This window comes from Corythoichthys intestinalis, chromosome 8 (genome assembly GCF_030265065.1).
Source record: "Corythoichthys intestinalis isolate RoL2023-P3 chromosome 8, ASM3026506v1, whole genome shotgun sequence".
Classification (NCBI taxonomy): Eukaryota; Metazoa; Chordata; class Actinopteri; order Syngnathiformes; family Syngnathidae; genus Corythoichthys; species Corythoichthys intestinalis.
This window is the reverse complement of record NC_080402.1, coordinates 32,619,181-32,641,590: the sequence shown is the minus strand read 5'-3', so window position 1 is coordinate 32,641,590 and position 22,410 is coordinate 32,619,181. Positions and strand designations below refer to the sequence as shown.

Sequence of the window (22,410 nt, the reverse complement as noted above, 5' to 3'; positions counted from 1 at the left end):
GTAAGAAGCACTTCAAGGTCCTGGAGTGGCCTAGCCAGTCTCCAGATCTCAACCCCTTGGAAAATCTGTGGTGGGAGTTGAAAGTCCGTGTTGCCCAACAACAGCCCCAAAACATCACTGCTCTAGAGGAGATCTGCATGGAGGAATGGGCCAAAATACCAACAACAGTGTGTGAAAAGCTTGTGAAGAGTTACAGAAAACGTTTGGCCTCCGTTATTGCCAACAGAGGGTACATAACAAAGTATTGAGATGAACTTTTGGTAATGACCAAATACTTATTTTCCACCATGATTTGCAAATATATTTTTTTAAAATCAAACAATGTGATATTCAGGTTTTTTTTTTTCACATTCTGTCTCTCATGGTTGAGGTTTACCCATGTTGACAATTACAGGCCTCTCTAATATTTTCAAGTGGGAGAACTTGCACAATTCGTGGTTGACTAAATACTTATTTGCCCCACTGTATGTTGGTACAGTGAGGAAAATAAGTATTTGAACACCCTGCGATTTTGCAAGTCCCCCACTTAGAAATGATGGGCGGGTTTGAAATTTTCATGGTAGGTGCTTGTCCACTGCGAGTGACGATATAAAGGGAAAAAAATCCAGAAATCACAGTGTGTATTTTAACAATTTATTTGTATTAGACTCCTGCATATAAGTAATTGGACACCTGTCTATTAGCTAGAATTGTGAGCCTCAAAGACCTGTTAGTCGCTTTTAGAAAGTCCAACGATTAAGTGGAGTGGAGGTGGACTTTTTGAGTCTGACTTTTTGACCTGTTTGAAGCAGTTACGTAGCTGCATATAGACAACTGTCCATCCCATGCAATCAGGAAGACTCCAAGTCCTAACATGGTCAAGACCAAACAGCTGTCCAAAGACACTACAGACAGAATTGTAGACCTCTTACAAGGCTAGACAGGGTTACGGGGCAATTGCCAAGCAGTTTGGTAATATAAGCTCCACCATTGAAGCAATTATTAGAAAATGGAAGCAGCATAACATGACTGTCAGTCCCCTTCGGACTGGGGCTCCATGCATCTACCATGTAGGGTCTCAAAAATCCTAAAAGTGGTGAGGAATCAGCCAAGAACTACACTATACTGATTGATCTAGAGAAGATCTGTGTGGAGCAGTGGTGCAAAATCCCTGCTGCAGTCTGTGCAAATCTGGTGAAAAGTTACAGGAAACGTTTGACATCTGTAATTGTAATCAAAGGCTACTGTACCAAATGTTAACATTTGATTTTATCATGTGTTCAAATACTTATTTGCAGCAGTATAACACAAATAAATTGTAAAAAAAAAAAAAAAAATCACAATCATACACTGTGATTTCTGTATTTTTTTTTTTAGATTGTCTTTCACAGTGGACAAGCATCCACCATTAAAATTTCAAACCCACCCATTTTTTCTGAGTGGGAGAACTTGCAAAATCGCAGGGTGTTCAAGTATTTACTGTCCTTACTGTAGTTTTTGTTTTTATTTTTTTTATTTTAAAGAGCTACATTTTTAAGGGTTATTGTCAAACGAAACGAACAAACAAATAAAAATGTTTTGTACAGCACAACACCGCCGTTCGGAAAATGTTATTCTTGCAGTCACGGGAAGCTAACGTTAAGATGGTTTCATGCAAGAGCAGTGTTGTTTTCAGCAACAATGACGACAAAAATATTTTGTCGTCGAACAACTTTTTCATGACAATGACGAAGTAAAAATGTGTCTTGAAAGACTAAAACATAACGAGATCAATGCCAGGTTTTGTCTGACGAGAACGAGATTAATATGCGCCATAATTTCCGTCATATGTTCACAATGTGTGACATTTTCTTATCGTATGCGTAGTTAGCCAGCATCGTAGCAGTGTTTGGTCATGTCACTCATATGACTAATGTGGTGATTGCATAGGTTCTGCATGAGCTGTTTTGTAAGCCACGTGCTCAGGGTCCGAATTTCAAGCGTCAACGTGTTCTGCCAAGTCTAACATGTCTGTGATTAAATCCCCTGAAAGCAAATGCAGAACCTCAGAAATCGCTGCCATGTTGGGAAGGAGAGAGCATTAGGTTGACTCCAAAGCCATATAGCTTGACTCGATCAACTCAAACCCCGCCTAGTTCAAGCCCGCCAACAGAGTTTTGATGAGCAGATAAGAGATAAAATTATTTCAAGTGGTGCAAGGGGAACAAGAGTGTAAGAATGAAATAAATAAAAAGTGAAATAAATAAATGTTTAAATAAATAATGAAATGAATGAATAAAAATTGAAATGTTGAAATAAAAAATCTTGAAATTATTAAATATATTGGAATAAATAAATGAAAATGGAAATAAATAAAAATGGAAATAAATAAAAACTGCAATAAACAAATTGAATTAAATCAAAATCAAAATAAATATTGAAATTGAAGCATTTTAATGAAATATTTATTAATTTATTTAATTGTGTATTTATTTATTCATTTATTGCACTCCTGGTCCTCCACAGTGATCAGTTCAAAGAATTAAAAGTTACCATGGCACCATCTAGTGGAGAGTTGGTGATATTGTTAGATTTACTGCATTGACAATCGTGTTTTTCCAACTCATGTTTCAAGTTTTCTTTTGCTAAAACAATAGGAAGAATCTTGTTTGAGGTATTTTAATGCAGTCCCACTAATGACTAATAGCTAGGGGTGTAACGGTACACAAAAATCTCGGTTCGGTACGTACCTAGGTTTTGAGGTCACGGTTCGGTTCATTTTCGGTACAGTAAGAAAAAAAATGCAAAATATAAATGTGCTAATTGTTTATTACACACCTTTGTGCTTTCAACAACAGGAACATTAGCCTATACAAAGCTAGAATTCTGCTCAAAAAGTAGCGGGTATTTAAAGATAATCCAACAACAATTTGCCTTTCAGAACCCGCGTATTGGTCAGCTTTCTTTCTGAAAGAAAGAAGAAAAAAGAAGTCCTGTGCTAAAGAGAAAAGCAATCCCAATGACAAAGATTTTAACATGTATTTTACAAATGAAATGCCTCAATGAATCATTTTTTCCCCTTATGAACGGTTTTCAAAAGCTTTATTCGTGGATTTTCTCAAGTTAAAGCGCCACACAGAAATTCATAAATTTAATTGTGTATGCAGGATGTGTGTATTATTCTTATTATTTAATTACAGGTATTTTAGCTCATTTCAATTTATTTTATTTAAATGGGCTATTAATTATTTTATTATGTGTTTATATTTTACAAACGTGATGTAGTATTCATTCATATTGTATATTTTATGTTGTATAACTTTAGTTCCTATGTGAATATTAGTTCCTACTTGTTTTGTTGTGGTAGGAGGGTTTTGTATTGAACACGGGGCCGTGTTGGTTATTATTATAGCAGAGAAGACAGCAGTAAATCAACAAAAACAAGTCAACTGTGCCCCGATCAGTCCACTCAAGAGATCTGATGGACTCAAAAAGTGGGTTACGATTGCATATTAGTTTGAAAATCGACTGGCTCCACCGTATTTTTACACGAGTGACTTCCGGTCTGCCCGATCCTGGCTACCGGTAGTAGTATTGATGCAGGAGGGTCCCGTCTCACGTCAAATAATAAACTCTGCTGTTCTTTTCACGTGCGTCGTATTTAGTCGCTTCTGGGACGCGTCTAACACGTGGCCGCACTGCGACTGGTGTGCATTGGCTGATTGACTTTAACGCCCGCGTTTCACTGCATTCTCGCGGCGGCCACGATGTCGCGCCGTTGACGTTTCTGGGTTATACTGTCCTACCGTGTTGGTCCTCACTGTAGTGGAGAAGACGGAGTTAATATAATCTACACAAAGAAACTGTAACCCGATCAACTCACAGCCTCGAAAAGTAAGGGTTACATTACGTCAGAAACTTGTTCGGTACGCCTCTGTTCTGAACCGAGCACCACGTACCGAAATGGTTCAATACTACATGTACCGTTACACCCTTACATTAGGCCTGTATTTAACCGTATCACAACACTTATGGCTCCTAACATTTTTGGTAATTTCTCCCCTCAAAATTTTGGGCTAATACAAGATGGAAAAAGATGTGTGGTTACCTGTCGCAACAGCAGAAAAAGGAGCACGGCGATGTCTCGAGGCCCCTGAACTTCCCGGAGCTTGGCGCGTCGGTGCACTCCGCGATGAACGCGTGCAGGTCTGTTATGTGGATGGGCTCCTGGGTTTGATGCTGTAACAACAACATTCTTAACATTGACATTTTCATCTCTTCTTCTTTTTTTTTTTAATAAAATACTCACATGCTAAATATGGATCCAAACTTGATTTAGAAAGTTATGGCTTTAACTTATTTGCAATAGTATTTGACAGAGATTTAACTCTTCATGCACAAATGATGATTTTTTTTTTGTCTTTCAACACTAACAGGTCACTCATTTAACTCATTGGTTTCAATTGACGGCGCTAGACGTCCAATCCAAGTTGACTGGGAGGGGCCGATGAACGTTCAATGAGTTAAAAGAGTTCCCTATAAATGGTTAAGACTATTTAATTTCAAAACACAAAAGGCTTAGCTTGCTGGCCTACCTTGATGGCTTCATAAGCTCCAGTAATGAGCGCTATGAAGAGCGACAGCACCATGTAGATGAAGAGCGATATGAAGGTGTACAGGTACACCTGGCTGAAGAGCCACACTAACGTGCTGCTCTCCTGCATTCCCGAGAAGGTCACGTACATGTCGTCGCCGTTGATGAGGGAGAAGAGGCATTCTGACACCATGGACAGCGAGCGGAACTACGGCACAGTACAGCAAAACAATCTGATTGGGGTACATTTGAACTGCTTGCTTCTCAACGCATGTTTAATATAATATTAGTTTTCTTCACAAATTACAACTTTCCTATCTCATGTATCAAAAAATGTACTCAAGAGCACATTATCAATGTTAATCTTCGTGTGCATGTTACAGATACGTGAATCCTTTTCAAATGTGAAAAAAAGGTGCCCATTTGGTCAAGAGCCCCAAAGACATGGTGTTCATTTATATGTTGCAAAAGCAGTGATTTATCCGTGATGGAAACTTTTGACCTGAGATTTGCGCATCTAGGCCAAAAATATTTTGTAGCGGTCACCCTTGCCCCACCTTTAGAACTTAGAATTTAGAAAAGAGCGTGAGAGGATGAAGAGTTGTGTTGCTCTTGCCCTTGCGATTTGATAGCTCAATTTATTGTTGCAGACAAAACAAACTGCGGATTTACTTGGATAATATTCACATGTTCTCATTCACTGATCCCAATAAAATGGATTGGACGCCTATCCGCGTCATTGGCAGCCAATGAGTCAGTTTTTCAGGCGAAAAGGTAATTATGTGTGAAGAAAAAAAAACGTTCTAATTCTTCTACTTCAGTAGAAGTTGATGTAAATTAAGTCATTCGTTGCCATTGACGGTAATAAAATTCAATCCATTTTAACTGGGAGTGCTGAACGGACATGTTTCAGTACCATTGACCATGATAGACGTCAATAGCAGTTAAAGAGAATGTGGAGGAAATCCAATCAAAGCAAATGCCCCCATAATGGTATTGTTACGAGGGGTGCACATATCATAATTTTCTGGCTGATTTTTAAAAAGCCTGACCTGCCGATTTCACAGCGCTCACCTTTAATGAAATAATATTCCAATCAATGTTGTTTTATTGTAAAATTTTGAACATTACAAATGCAGTTCTCTAAAAGGAATTGAATTCAATACTAATAAAAACCTGACTGAATTCACTCACAAGAGTAACGAGGCCATCTAGACGAGACGTCTATTGCAGTCAAAGGCACTGAAACATGAGCATTCAATGCTAGCCATCCCAGTTTAAATGGATTTGATGTCTGTCGCTGTTGATGACAGTGAATAAGTTAATGACCATGAATGGCCAAATGCTGGTGGCTAATGTGGCTAACCGACACTCAGCGCAATCAGCAGACAAGATCGGTTGTATTTTAAGTGATCGACTGATCCCCGTGATTTATGAAATCGGCTTCACTCGATCAGTGCCGATTCATTGTTACTATTTTTCTCTTTTAAATAATCAAATTGTCATTTTCCATTTTAATTATAAAGAGCGGAAAAATAAAACAAAATCCGAAAATAATTTTTGGTGACAAAAAAACGAAATTTGATTTGAAAGCCATATCGCCCAGACCTACAATCAAATGGTGACAGCATGTTAACAAAAAATGAGGTTGAGCGGTACCTTGACATGGTACGGTCCCAGCACGATCCAGCCACAGAAGCAGTAGCCCAGATAAATGACGGCCACGCAGCAACAGAAGCGAATCACGTTGGGGAAGGCTGCTCTGAGAGTGACGATTAGAATCTAAACAACGTTAAGAAGATCAATACCTCATATTCTCAACGTGAAGCAAGTAGAGTACTTTAAGGCACAAGTGTTAAACATCATTTTATGTGGCTTGCGAAAGTAAATTGGGTGCATCGACTTCATGATTCTCACTTAAACAAAATGTATATAAAATGTCTACAGTCCTGAAAATGTCTACAGGACTGAATGTGTATGTACAGTAAAACAATGTTATTATTTGTTGTTTACCTGCAATTAAATCACTTTCTTTTCCAGAGATAAGGGAAAATCAAGATCAGACATTGATATGTCAACATTTCTTAATAAAGAACTGAATATTTAATGGGGTGTCCTAATTTTTCACATGACTGTGTGTGTGTGTGTGTATATATATATATATATATATATATATGTATATATATATATATATATATATATATAATATATATATATATATATATATATATATATATTAGGGCTGTCAAACGATTAAATTTTTTAATCGAATTAATTACAGCTTAAAAATGAATTAATCGTAATTAATCGCAATTAATCACAATTCAAACCATCTATAAAATATGCCATATTTTTCTGTAAATTATATATATATATTCTGTAAAATAAATTGTTGGAATGGAAAGATAAGACACAAGATGGATATATACATTCAACATACGGTACATAAGGACTGTAGTGGTCATTTCACTCTACTGTCATTTAAATCTGTCTATGCTGTCCTCACTCCGAAGCGTCTACTTTTTTCAAAGCTAGACAGCTAGTGAACAACGCCTTAATAATCAGACTTCTTCCTATTTCATTTGATTTATTAATAAAATGGCATAAACAAAAAGCGTCTCATACAAAAAATATAACATTTCGCTTACTAACATAATATGTACATTCTTTACAACAACCATACTTACGAACAAATCTTGTCCAAGGATAATATAAGCACAACATTACAACGTAGGCGTCAGCCCGAGATGTCGTGCAGCCATATTGAACTGGCAAGAAAGCAATAAACCATGTCGCAAAGCGACCACAAGAGTTCGCTGTTAGACAGCACAAAAAACCTTGCTGTAAAACATACCAAAAGGCAGAATACTGTCTGAGCGGGACATGTGCGTTAATTGCGTCAAATATTTTAACATGATTAATTAAAAAAATTAATTACCGCGCGTTAACGCGATAATTTTGACAGCCCTAATATATATATATATATATATATATATATATATACACACACACATTAGTGCTGCAACGATTAATCGATTAACTCGAGTATTCGATTAGAAAAAAATATTCGAATTAAATGTTGCTGCTTCGAGTATTCGTTTAGTCAAAGTGGCGTTGTAATGGTTTGTTTCGAAAGTGTTTGCATTTAGTTTTATTAATTTGGGTGGATACACTGCCCTCTAGTCTGCCTCATTTCACATGGCTGAATCCAGCGGCTCCCTGTTAAGACCAACATAAGCCAAGTCTTTGTTTGAGCTAATGTTTTTTTTAATGCATTCATAATGTAGTTTAAAGGTATATTTAGACATTTTTTGTGGGAATGTGTATTTGAGCTATCTGTTAAGAGCATTGTAAAAAACCTTAGCATTTTATAGCATTTAAACTAGTGGTCTTTTGCTATGTAAGTTGGCCAATTATTCTTTTCTTTTACATATATCCTCATTTTTTTTTTAAAATTAATTTTTTTATACCGTTTGAGGCTCAGGTCAGGTATTTGTATTTTTCATGTTCCTTATCCGATTACTCGATTATTCGAACTAACTAGTTCATCGATTAATCGACTACTAAAATAATCGATAGCTGCGGCCCTAATATACATACATATATATATATATAAACATACATACATACATACATACATACATACATATATATATATATATATATATATATATATATATATATATATATATCAATGTCTGATCTTGTTTTTCCCTTTTCTCTGGAAAAGAAAGTGATTTAATTGCAGGTAAACAACAAATAATAACATTGTTTTACTCATTAAACCAAATATATCAACAAAAATGCATATTCTAATTGAGGAAAAAGTTAGGACACCCTAATAGCTAGTACTACCCCCTTTGGCTGAAATAACTTCAGTGAGACGCTTTTTGTAGCCATCTACCAGTCTTTGACATCGGTCTGAAGAAAGTTTGCCCCACTCCTCAAAGCAAAATACTTTCAACAGTGACTGATTGTTGAAGTATGAGAAAATACCGTGGGATCAAAGGAGCTGTCTGAGGCCTTCAGAAAGAAGATTGTAGACACTTATGAGTCTGGTAAGGGATTTCAAAAGATCTCAAAAGAATAAAAAAAAATCAGCCATTCTATTGTCCGGAAAATAGTCTACAACTGGAAGACATTCAAAACAACTGCAAATATGCCCAGGTCTGGCCGTCCAAGCAAGTTCACCCCGAGAACAGACCGCAAGATGCTAAATTTTAGCATCTTCTTTAGCAGCTAAAAGAAGTCTCCAAAAACCCTACAATGTTATCACGGGACCTACAGCAGGCTCTTGCGACTGTTGATGTGAAAGTGCATGCCTCTACAATCAGAAAGAAACTTCACAAGTTTAACCTTCATGGGAGGTATGCAAGGAGGAAACCTTTGCTCTCCAAGAAGAAGATGAAGGCCAGACTGAAGTTTGCCAGAGTAATAATGGAATAATGCTCCTTGGACAGATGAATCTAAAATGGAATTATCTGGACACCAGAAAAGATGACATGTATGGCGTAGACCCAATACAGCATTCCAGGAAAAGAACCTCATACCACCTGTAAAGCATGGAGGTAGAAGTGTCATGATTTGGGGATGCTTTGCTTCAGCAGCACACGGCCAGCTCACCATCATAGAATCCACCATGAATTCTATCATGTACCAGAGGGTACATGTGAGATCATCTGTGAAAAAATTAAAGCTGAAGCGAAACAGGACCCTGTAACATGACAATGACCCAAAACATACCAGTAAATCCACCAAAGACTGTCTGAAAAGGAAGAGAGTCCTGGAATGGTCGAGTTAAAGCCCAGATCTTAATCCCATTGAGATGCTGTGGGGTGACTTTAAACGGGCTGTACATGCAAGAAACCCCTTAAACATCTCACTGTTAAAGTATTCTGCGTTGAGGAGTGGGGCAAACTTTCTTAAGACCGATGTCAAAGACTGGTAGATGGCTTAGTTTTTTCAGCCAAAAGGGGGAACACTAGCGATTAGGTTGTAGGGTGTCCTAAGTTTTTCCTCAGTTAGAATATGCATTTTTCTTGATGTATTTGTTTTAATGAGTAAAACAATGTTAATTTGGTTGTTTACCTAAAATTCGATCACTTTTTTTCCCAGAGATGAAGGAAAACAAGATCAGACATTGATATGTGAACATTTCTTAATAAAAACTGAATATTTAATGGGATGTCCTAATTTTTTCACATGACTGTATATAACTTTTTTTTTTTACCCTCTTCTTAACAAAAAAATTAAAATATTAGAAGAGGTACCTTTTTTTCCTGTTGTTTTTTTAAAAGTATTATTATTTTTCACATAAACTTTCAATTTTGATCATCATTTGATCCTAGTCATAATGGGGTTAGGATTAGCCTTACTGGCCTTTGGTTAGTAAAACCAAAATGGATTGGACATCTAGCGCAGCCAAACTATTAAAATATTTCTATAGGTTGGCTGACATAACGGCTCTTCAGACAAACCATAAATACACTGTGGCCTACGGCAAAGATGAGTTTGACACCCCGGCGTAAGGTGAATGATGCATGTGTCGCTTACGTTGTACTTCTGGAAGAAAGTGAGGTAGCGGATAACCCCCACCCACACTAGGAGGGTGGAGGTCCCTAAGAGGATTCCGCATAGATCATAGGAAGACATATTCTGTCAAGAGAAAGAAGGAAACATGTAGTTCACAATTTTTAAATGTAACATTTGTCATTGCCACCTACCTTGGACTCAATGCCAATCTTGATGACACTTCCAATGATGGTGAGGATGTCGCTGGCAATTAGGAGGATGTACCAGCCGTTGATGAACTCCAGACGGTCGGCCCAGCACACTTTGCGATTCAGGTTGTCCTTAAAGAACTGCACAAACTCCTGATAAAACCCCCCCCAAAACTAACCGTTAGGCCGGAACAAATATTTTGGGTGGTATTTTCCAGAGGCTGTGCTTACTTGCTGAAGTATGATGCCTCGGAGTATGGACCGTCCACATAGTACCAAAGACAGCGTGCACACGAGAGCCACAGCGACATCGAAAGCCACGCGGGTGTAGTTCTCAGCTAGGGGTTTCAATAAAAAGCCCACCATAAAGATAGGTGCACGAGTGTGTGTTTTAATAATTCATTTCTGTGTGCGTGTTGATGATGCTCACCCTGCCCAGACACACTAGGGTCCTTGCACTCCTTTATGGACGCTTGGTTCTCCAGTCTTATTTTCACTTTGCCGCTGTGAGCTTTGTTGTCCAGTACGATCTATATGACATAAGGCAAAATACAAGCTTAAATAAATTATACTGGGGAATAAAGGGAATTGTATCTTTTGTCGTATTTACTGACTGTTTGTATTACTCTAACACACATAATACAACCAATCAGGAAATAGTATATTTTCTCATATTTATTGTTTGACTGTTTGCATTACAGTAACACACCCAATATAAGATAAGTAACATTCATATCATAGTTTAAGAAAAACAAGCAGAATATATTTGACATTATGAACAGTTGGACTTGAAATGATATCAATTTGCAGCGATAAGACAACAACAAATTATGTCACTAACTCCATTTATGTCCAGCTTGGATCTTTTACATTACAAAAGTGAGATAATTTGCAGGATAACACTAAATGACATCTGTTATAAGCATTCATTAATGCTCATGACAGTGTCATGTCATAATTATGATTGTCTAATGACAGTCTTATGGCGCCAATGTCAAATAAAGTGTTACCAAATACCATAACTAGCAATTAATGAAACAAATAGAACAGTAACTGAAGAAATAATTAGCACAGAACATGGAATTTTGATTGTTATTTACATCTGTAGCGCTGCAATGCATGCTAGGAGGCATGCTGGACAACAACAGTGTTGACAGCAGGTGGCAGCAGAGGTTGACTGTCTCCCCAAGGGAGCAGTGATAGCCAAAGGAAGCCTCTTGAAGCAATGATTCATGGTGGTTTATTTGGTCTTATGGCAGTTGTATGATGCCGCTATCAAATAAAGTAGAGGTGCACGAAAATTATGACGTCATCCCAATAAATCCGATAACATAATATATTATCGGCCCTATTAATAATATTTTCGGCACGGTGTCGGATTGGGATTTGTGTGTTTGTTTCCACTCCTGTTTTTCCAGTATGCAAAGTTTTGTTACTGTCTTTCTTTTGTTCATTATAATAATGTTCATGTCATCATGAAAATTCTGGTTCGGTCAAAGGTAAATCTAAGCTGAATCAACCACTAGTATTTTTGACCTACAGGTGTTCAAAAACTCAGGTGAATATACATTGAAAAATTATATACATATATTATCGGTTATCGTGTCGGTATCAGCTTTGAGGAGCAGGAAGTTATCGATATCGGTATCGGTTTCAAAAAATGGATATCGTGCACCTTTAAAATAAAGTGTTACCCGTGAATATATTTTGGTATAAATATTCCATAATACAATGAGGACAGCTGCGGTTTATAGTCCAGTGCGGCTTATCTGTGAACAAATGCCGTTTTCGTGCCAAATTTAGTGAGTGGCGGCCTACAGTCAAGGGCGCCTTATAGTGTGAAAATTACGATCCTGCTTTTCCTGCCGAGTGTGTATTATTGTCACTGAGTTGGCGTTGTCCTTGTAGACGCTACAATATGTGTGCGTCGATGTTCATTTGAAATTGTTGGAAACCTTTTTTTAGTTTTGGACAAAAAATTTTGAATTTTACAGACGAAAACATTATGAGTAACTCTCGACTTAAACTAGACTAAGACGAACACATTTTGAACTGACTAAAAGATGACTATGTATATTCGTCCAAAAGACTAAAACAAAAATGAAAAGGACTGCTAAAAACAACACTGATATAAAGAACCATTTGCACTACACAACAAATCTATTGTTCAACAATGCAAGAATGTATAAATTAACTATACATCACAATTTCGGGTCTGTTTAGGGGGGTATATAGATCTTTAAAAAAAGAAAAATAAGAAATTCCCTCAACATTGTACTTAATTTTCCAGAGAGAACAGTATTGAGTGTGTGTGCACCATGGGCACAGGGAGGCGGCACTTCATAGAGAAGCGCCTGCACAAGTGGGAGAACGTTTTCTTGATCATTTAAAAAAAAAAAAAAAAAAAAAAAAAAAACACTCATACCTGATTGATATATTTCTTGTCTATAACAAGAAATTTGGCGGTGTTTGTGTGTGTTTAATTTCTTTTGAGTTAAATAAGGGGAATCATGATAATTTTAGTTGGCGCATGAATGCCGTATTCCATTGTATGCATTTAATATGGGAGGCCAGTTCGGAAAACTAAATTTTGTACTTTAACCCTCAGTATGTGTAATTTTCCATTTTATGTGTGTTACATTTTTCACTGACCTCAACCAGAGTGTCATAAAGTCAGCCATTTTTTGGAAAATGCCTTTATGTTCACATGTTAAACAGCATAATCAGTGTGTCAGGAACTGTGCAAACAGTGACAAAGCTTCTGTGTTGCTTGGAATGCAAACTTTGATTAAAAATTTCTCATTTTTTAAAACACATTTTTCATTTTGTCATGAATTATTATTAACACGCTAAAATCCCACCCTTAAAATATATTTCAGTTTTCCCCCTAATTTTTGGATGAGTTATAATTCAGTGTATTTAATCTTACTTACTTCCCCAAAAAGTAACTGAGTTAGTAACTGACGTTACTTTTCATATTCTACACATTATTACATTATCCTTTCACATAAAAGACGGTAATATTAACTGATTGAATAATAAAAAAAAACCACCTATATAACAGTGTAACAGTAAACAAACTTTTAACTTTCAAATGCTGAGAGGGAAAAAAAGCCTTTTTGTTTTTCCTGTTGTATTAACCCAACACCAAACCATGACCCCCGTGCGAGGTACGTATTGAACCGTGATTTGTGAGTACTGTATAGTCACACCCCTAAAATATATAGACATATTTTCCAATATGTAGGTGAGGCTCTGATACTCCTGCCTCTCCTATCTTTTGCTCTAGTTGTTTTGATTAAAAGGTTCATGGATATGTCTTTCCAGAAAAGTTTAGGGAAAGTGAGTAGTTTTGGGAATAAATTTTTTTTTATGGTATTGTAGCATCTACAAGGACAACGCCAACTTGGTGATGATAATACAGACTCAGCAGGAAAACAGTACATTATTTTCAATTACCGTAATTTTCTATAACCCGCTACTGTTTTCCCTCATTTCTAATCCTGCGGCTTATAGTCCAGTGCGGCTTATTTGGGTTAATAGGTAACACTATTTGACAGCAGCATCATAGGACTGCCATAAAACCATCGTAATTATGACATGATTATGACACTATTATGGGCAACAATGAATCAGGCATGAAAATGGGTCAGGGGTTAAAAGGGTGACAGGGGTGTGGAGGAAATATGTTCCGGTACACTGTAAAACTAGGGCTTTCCCAAACGACTAATTTTTTCCGATTAGTCAGCAGACTATTTTTACGATTAGTCGACTAATCTAATAATTTTTTTTTACTAATTTAGCAATGACATTTTTGATGACGTTTGTTAATTCACAAAAACATTTTGGAACACTTAAATTCTTTATTAAAGTACAAATAAACACATAAATAACAACAATAAATCACAAACAATGAGGTCAAATGCTAAATGCATTAACTAGTGCAAAAGAATGGAATGTAAACAGATTCAGAACACTGACTTCCCCTTTCCAACATGATTTAAAACAGTTCTTAAAAAATTTCTAGCATTAATACTGTAGAATACTACAATATACAGTATAATAGTAGTATAATATTTATTCATTGCCAATCAGATTTTTCATAAAGGGTGTCATTTTAAAGCTATTCTCGGTGTAGAATTTGAATTCTGAAGTATGTGGGATTAACTCCAGAAATCGTTATTTATATGACGAACATGACGTGCTTTTATTTTGAAATATTCACTGGAAGTACGTTCGCTAAACCGCTAACTGTAAGCTTTACATGCCGCAAAAAAAGCTCTTTTTGTCATTGCATGTGGTGTCGGTAATCAATTCTTTTTTAAATTTTTTTCGTTTGCAAATGCTGTTAACCAGCGATTTTTCATTTTTGAAGTGTCACCTTTTAACCGCAAGTTTGCATTTTGGAGAAGACTGCCAATGTTTTATAGCAGGCTAAAGTAGGTTGTATTTTTTTTCCCCATTAGTCTCAATGTAGCAATGCTAACGTTAACAGTGTTTAATATAGATGCGTTTCCTTATTTTGTATGTCCGAACTTTAATTCTACGGCGTTTTGATGACCAATAAACATCTGTGAAAGGAACTGTTGTATCATATGCCATCAGCACGCACACACAAATGTTTGCACGTGCGCGGCGATAAAACGCAGCCGTGAAAATTCCTGCCCTCATTTTTATTTACCGTGTGATAAATGGACTCATTGCATATCGCGACAGGTTCAGCAACTTCAATAAAACATGTTGTTAGTTAGATGGACTTACGATCTACCAGCTTGTAATTGTCTCCTGTCGTCTTCCAAAATTACAACTGGGTGACGGTGCTTTAGGTGTTCATTCATGGCCGACGTGCAGCCAAGCTTGGCATTGAAGAGACAGGACACAACAGAGTACCCTCCTTTGTTTCGTCGAAATAAGTCAATGTTTTGGCCAGTCTGGTACGCTTTTTGGGCTTTGTGCTGCTTTCCTCGCTTGCATACCAAGCGTCCGATATTAAAAAAAAATCTCCCGACGCCCCACCCTTAAAAATTTTCTCCTCGGATCTACACAATTCACGTAGCAGAGCTAGCAATTAATGAAACAACTGGAAGAGTAACTGAAGAAATATTTAGCACAGAACATGAACATTTTGATTGTTATTTACATCTGTACCGCTGCAATGCATGCTAGGAGGCATGTTGGACGACAACAGTGTTGACAGAAGGCAGCAGAAGAGATTGACTGTCTCCCCAAAGGGAGCAGTGATGGCCAAATGAATCTTTTTGAAGCAATGAAGCTTTGAACTAAAGATACACGATAATATCGGTCACCGATAATTAGCGGCCGATAATGGCAATTATGACGTCACACAGATAATCCAGATAATAAAAAAATTCAACCGATAATGCAATCCGATAATTATATACTTGCTTTAGACTCCAAATGTGCGCAACCGAAGAATTCAGCAGGCCGCCTCCTCAACCCCTCCCCTCTCTGAAGCCCTGAGGGAGGAGGTGTTGAGGAGGCGGAGTTACACGACAAGAAGTAGTTGAATATTATGGCGGCTGTTACTAAAAAAACGACGCTCTCGCCATTTGCGAAACATGTACCGTAGAAGTTCCACGAGGCAGAAAGAAAGCGTCCTCATTCAAAACCACTAACCCAGCAGCCATTTAAAACTGCATCACAAAGATTTTTGGAACGAATACGAGGTTGCTGCTAGTGGGAATGCTAAGGCTATTGTAAACACAAGCTAAACTACGGGGCTTGTGACAATACAGAGTCGGGCTGTTTGGGACTGCAGCCCAAGGCGGGTGGTAAATTTGCATCTAAGGCTAAACACCGGCACGACTGGAGACCGATAGTCGGCAAGTAGCGTCTTCCGACGGAGCCCGCCGCTCTGGCCGGTCCGGCAGGCCGCCAGCGGGGCGGGCCGAGCCCGGTTCCCCGGCTTCGGGACCCCCGGCGAACACCCCGGTTTCTCGAGCGTTCCCCCACGGCGTGCGAGCAGAGCCAGGACCCGAATACGCCGCGCCGAACCGGACGAGGCGGGCGGATTATCCGGTACGAACGTAGCTGCCGCCGCTGCCGAGGCACCTTTTTTTTTTTTTTTTTGCCTAAATGACCCGAGAACCAAAGCCCTGGATAAAAAAATAATGCAGTTTATATGACCACCATTCTTCATGGAAAAAGTGATGTCCAGTAAGCAAGCTTATCATGACGGCACAGTGGTTAGATGATAATTTAAACATGGAAAAAACGAAGTCAGCCAGTCAATAATGTATTCAGTATGTAAAATGACGAGCGGTCAGATGACTTTGGAACGCTACCTTTATTTTCGGCTTGACAAAACTCAGGCACAAAACAACACGCACGCGGATGCGAGCTCCAACTCTGTCCAAATAGTACTGCCGTGTATCAGTTTAGCTGCTGTAAAGCAAATGTAAACAAAGCGCTGCAGAATGGGTTCATGACATCTCGCTCTTTTGAGTTAATCATTTTCACAGTGTGCAACAAAGCATATAACATTAGCAATCACTTTTCAAATTATTTAACTTATTTCTCTGACCAATTACAGTCACAGTAGATAATCAAATTCTTAAATTAACATTCTGTAGCCACAAATATTATTCAAAATCTTTCCTTCTTCCAAGTTTTTTTTTTTTTAGGATTAAGTATAATAATGTATTGCTTAAAACAAGGCTGTTAAGATTATTTTCAGCTAGCTATTTTTCTTCCAAGAAATCTGACAGAAATACACTTGAAGCGATGACAGATAATTTCACGTATTGCCAATAGATTTACACTTAAAACTGACTAGTTTTAAGGAGGTGTGTTTTGCAGTGTATTAATGTTATATATGTTAGGAATGGCTTACTTTTAAATGCATTTTTGTGCAATTTAGGTATTTACTCTGTAAGTAATTGTTGCCAAAAGTTTACCATTACACAATGTCAGACAATCTGTCATTATTTAGATGTTTGAATTGATGACTTGTTCATATTTTATGTTGAAAAATAAAAGCAATAAATTATATTTTTGCACTGTAATATTTTCTTTTGTGTATATTTTAAAATTTTACATCAATCTTTTAATAGAATTATCGGCTTGACATTATCGGTTATCGGTTGGAATGAGGAGGAAATTATCGGTTATCGGTATCGGTTGAAAAATGTATTATCGTGCATCACTACTTGGAACCAATTAGGTGCAAAGCAGCATAGTGGTTCATTTGGTCCTACAACATTTATGATGCCTCCATCAAATTAAGTGTTGCTGGTTAATAGCTTTTGGTGTAAATATCCCATAATACAGTGAGAACAGCTGTGGCTTATTGTCCAGTGCGGCTTATCTATGAACAAATGCTGTTTTAGTGTCAAATTTGGTGGGTGGCGGCTTATAGTCAGGTTTGCCTTATAGTCCGAAAATTCCGGTAATTGTACCCACCTTGACGCCACGAACTGTATGTCAAAAAAATGACAGATGTCATTAAATATCATCGGGCAAATTATGTCACCAACACTCCATTTATGCTAAGACCGGATCTTTTACATCTATTCAAAAGTGACATAATTTGCCTAATGACACAAAATGACATCTGTCATAAGCATTCATTAATGCTCATAGCAGTGTCATGTCATAATTATGATGGTCTTAAGACAGTTTTATGGTGCCACTGTCAAATAAAATGTTACCAAATACCAGAGTTAGCAATTAATGAAAAAACTGGAAGAGTAACTGAAGAAATAATTAGCACCGAACATGAATTTTGATTGTTATTTACATCTGCTGCAATGCATGCTAGGATGCATGTTGGAGGACAACTGAGTTGACAGCAGGCAGCAGAAGAGGTTGACTGTCTCCCCAAAGGGAGCAGTGATGGCCAAATGAAGCTTTTTGAAGCAATGACACCTTGCAGTCAATTGGTTCAAAGCTTCATGGTGGTTCATTTGGTCCTATGACAGTCTTATGATGCCTTAGTCAAATAAAGTGGTACCGGTTAATAGCTTTCTGTGTAAATATCCCATAATACAGTGAGAACAGCTGCGACTTAAATGTCCAGGTCGGCGTATCTATGAACAAATGCTGTTTTAGTGTCAAATTTGGTTTGTGGCGGCTTATAGTCAGGTGCGCCTTACAGTCCGAAACTTAGAGTAATTGTACCCACCTTGACGCCACGAACTGCATGTCAAAAAAAAAAGTTGCCCGAGAGTTTAAGATGACGCTCGCCACGTTAAGTGCTAATGCTAATGAGAACGCAAATGCTATGCTAACGCTATGAATCACCTAGCCAATCATCATCACGTTTGCAACAGTGTCAACACCCTCTTCCTTCCTCCTTCCTCCCGCAATGATATCTCCCAGGCAGCTGTGATAAAATCAGACAACTTGCGCTTCATTCAAACAAATTGTAACTACGCGCCCCTTCACATCCTCAGTAACGGTAACGCCGTTGCAGAGATGGGAAAAGTAATTAATTATATTACTCACTACTGAAAAAAATAACACAATTAGAAACACTGTTATAGTCTAACACCATTATTAACAACACTGGTTTTAATTAGAATATATAAATAACATACAAATGTCAGAATATACTGTTAATATGAACTTATTCTTATCAAATTAAAAAGTAATGATAAAGTAAGGGTTTCTCAAACTTGCAATCACTAGTGAGCAAGTAATTTGCTCACCTTGATATAAAAAGTGTAGCAGTCAGGGATCTCATTGTTGATAATGGTCTGCACGTTGATGGCTTTTAGTTGAAACTCAATGGTGACATTGATAAACCTGACAGTGATAGAAGGACACAAGTTTAGTAAGTTATAGGAACCCTCAAAAAATAGGTGACATGAAAACAACACACAATTCAGGGGCTGGAGCGTGCTGTGCCGCAACTGGTAATAAATGCGTGGAATGACACCTGATAAAATCTATGCTGTAACGGAGGAGGCCAACGGAAGAGTCAAAGCCATGTGAAAAATGAAGCCTTACTTGTGAAACTTGAGTGTAAAGTTCTTGTAGGAGGCGGTGAGCGGCACTGGGGGCTCAGACATGGGGTTCACTCCGATGCAGTCTGGGGAAGGCAGAGAGGTCAAGTTGAATCAACATGGCGGCTAAATCAATGTTGGCAGAGCACGTTATCATGTGTAAGCAGAGTAAAATTTTAGTGCTGACATTTTTAAATACAGACCTTATCATTGGTCTCTTTAAATCATATTTCACTCGTGTGCAAAAGTATTTTTTTTCTGTTCAGAGTTGTGGGAATGCTTTGACAAAGTCAGCGTTAGCCCAAAAATTTACGGTTTCGCCTAAAATTTTCGCCCAGAAAAAGCCCCATTCACACATATAAATTTTAATTTTCTTTGTTTGGGGAAGTCGGTTATATGCTTTCTCGTGTCTATGCATCTCATTAAAGTTACAACGAACGTGATTACAATAGGACAAATAATTGTCCTATTTGTCAAGTACATCCGCTTCAAAGACAGGGTTCTGCTTTTGAATCTGTGCTTAAGTGGGTTTTATTCACAGATGCTGGCTTCCTTCTACATTAAAAAATGCATTTTAGTTTTATTGATAAGGATTTAATTGTCCATATGACTGATAAGAATTTAACAGCTCCAACTTCAAACTGTTCTGCTTGCTCCTTTTGAAATATTCTTTTGGAAATATTCCACCCAAAAAAAGCACATATTAAACACTTTGGAGTTACTTGACACTATTGTCAATGTTTTTGGACCCACCAAAAAATCCCCGTTAGCTCCCATACCCATTTGAACTTGAATGTCAAGTCCCCCAAGTCGGAATTCATGCAGCAATTTCGTCAGCAAAAAACTAGAGAGAGAGGGCGCTACGGTAGCGGTGATGCAGCTGTGCATTATTGTTAGCGCCTAGCTTGAAACCGGCTTTTGGGGAAGGGAAGGGCTTGACAACAGTCATAAAAAATAAAATGGGTTGTGGATAAGCCTGAGAATGCTCAGTTTTCTCTCTGCTCCAAATGAGCAATATTTCAAGATTTCTTACACGGCCGGGAGTCGGGGCAAACTGTCCGTGTGTGTGTCATGTGTAATCATTTGTTTTGATGCTCCTGTGCATGCGGGTCAGTTTGCTCACCGCATCTCGGACTGCAAATTTGTGCGCATGCGTGATACTTTACCAGGCTCAATGGACAAAGGCAGTCAGAACGGCCACACCCAAAAAACAGATATGACAAAAAAATCTGAGTTGTTCTTTAAGGTCTACAGTATGAACATAGCCATATAAACACGGTGTGGCAACACATATATTTCCTCACCAGACAACCAGGAGGACGTGTGCGTAACAGTGGCCGAGACAGGCGGAGCCTCTCCAGGCAGCAGTGGCACCACCACAGGGTGGCCAGGGGTGCCAGTATATCGTTAGATTGTTGTAGCATCAGTTATGCATTTCATCCCAAATGAATGCATTCATTTTGTTGTGTTAAATGTAGGGCTGTCAAATTTATCGCGTTAACGCAGAGAAGATATAGCATTTGCAGCCACCACACACAGTCACGGTTGCACCACTTCCCATCATGTATTTGGGCAGAACAGTTAAGTCTCTACAGTATCATTTACTGAAAGCTCAACAAATACACTAGATGGCAATATTTAGTCACAATATACAAACTCACATTTATCCTTTAAGAATTACAAGTCTTTCTATCCGTGGATCCCTTTCACAGAAAGAATGTTAATAATGTTAATGCTATCTTGTCATCTATAATAAACAAATATAGAGCTGTCCCGACTAGTCGACATAGTCCACGTCATCGATGACGTAAATCCGTCGACGGGATGTTGTGCTCGACGACGGTGAATGAAGGGTTAAAAGAAAATATATGCGTGGAAAGTTCAGAATGTCGGACGCTCTGTATGCAAGCGGGGAAAGCGGTATAAAGCCAAAAAAGCGCACCAGAGTGTCCAAAACATTGACTTATATTTCAAAGAAACAAAGGAGGATACACTCTTGTGTCCTGTCTCTTCAATGCCAAGCTTGGCTGCATGTCGGCCGTGGATAAACACCTAAAGCGCCGTCACCCAGTTTGTAAGTCCATCTAACTAACTAACGACATGTTTTATTGAAGTTGCTAAGCCTGCCACGATATGCAATGAGTCCATTTATCGCACGGCAAATAAAAATGAGGGCGGTAATTTTCACGGCTGCCTTTTATCGCTGCGCGCGTGCGTGCTTACATTGGTGCGTGCGTGCTGATGGCATATGAGACTCCATTTCCTTTCTCTTATCAACACGCTGTAGAATTAAAGTTCAGACATACAAAATAAGAAAACACATCTATATTAAACACTGTAACGTTAGCACTGCTAGGTGAATGGGGGGAAAAAGGCAACTTACTTTAGCCTGCTATAAAACATTGGCAGTCGTCTCGTGAAAGCAAACTTGCGGTTAAAAGGTGACACTTCAAACATGAAAAATCGCTGGTTAACAGCATTTGCAAACAAAAAAAAAAATGACCAAAAAAATCTATTACTGACACTACACGCAATGACAAAAGTAAGTTTTTTTGCGGAGCGTAAAGCTGAAGTTAGCGGTTTAGCGAACGTACTTCCGGTGAACATTTCAAAATAAAAGCACGTCATGTTCGTCATATAAATAGCGATTTCTGGAGTTAATCCCACATACTTCAGAATTCAGATTCTACACTAAGAATACCTTTAAAATGACACCCTTTATGAAAAATCTGATTGGCAATGAATAATTATTATAATTATTATAATACTATTATATATAGTACTATACAATAATATTAATGCTAGGTGTTTTTTTTAGGAATTGTTTTGAATCATGTTGGAAAGGCGAAGTCAGTGTTCTGAAACGGTTTACATTCCATTCTTTTGCAATAGTTAATTCTATCAGCATTTGAACTCATTGTTTATTTGTGATTTATTATTGTTATTTACGTGTTTATTTGTACTTTAATAAATAATTTAAGTGTTACAATATGTTTTTGTAAATTGATAAGCGTCAACAAAAATTTCATTGCTAAATTAGTACAAAAAAAAAAAAAAAAAATTTTAATTATTAGATTAGTCGACTAATCGTAAAAATAGTCGGCTCACTAATCGGGAGAAAATTAGTCGTTTGGGACAGCCCTAAACAAGTACAGTACTTATGTACAGTATG

At 37.7% G+C, this 22,410-nt stretch overlaps 1 protein-coding gene across 1 annotated transcript in view; it reads right to left on the bottom strand.

The window, feature by feature from the left end:
- Nucleotides 1-22,410, bottom strand: part of LOC130920738 (mucolipin-1-like) — a 39,972-nt gene that overhangs the window by 2,849 nt on the left and 14,713 nt on the right. The window contains exons 5-13 of the mRNA XM_057844148.1: nt 19,243-19,324; nt 18,942-19,038; nt 10,703-10,802; nt 10,504-10,610; nt 10,276-10,425; nt 10,106-10,207; nt 6,212-6,334; nt 4,554-4,760; nt 4,067-4,197 (exon numbers count right to left, since the gene is read on the bottom strand). Coding sequence (XP_057700131.1) covers nt 4,067-4,197; nt 4,554-4,760; nt 6,212-6,334; nt 10,106-10,207; nt 10,276-10,425; nt 10,504-10,610; nt 10,703-10,802; nt 18,942-19,038; nt 19,243-19,324 — 1,099 coding nt within the window. The remainder of the gene's footprint in view (nt 1-4,066; nt 4,198-4,553; nt 4,761-6,211; nt 6,335-10,105; nt 10,208-10,275; nt 10,426-10,503; nt 10,611-10,702; nt 10,803-18,941; nt 19,039-19,242; nt 19,325-22,410) is intronic.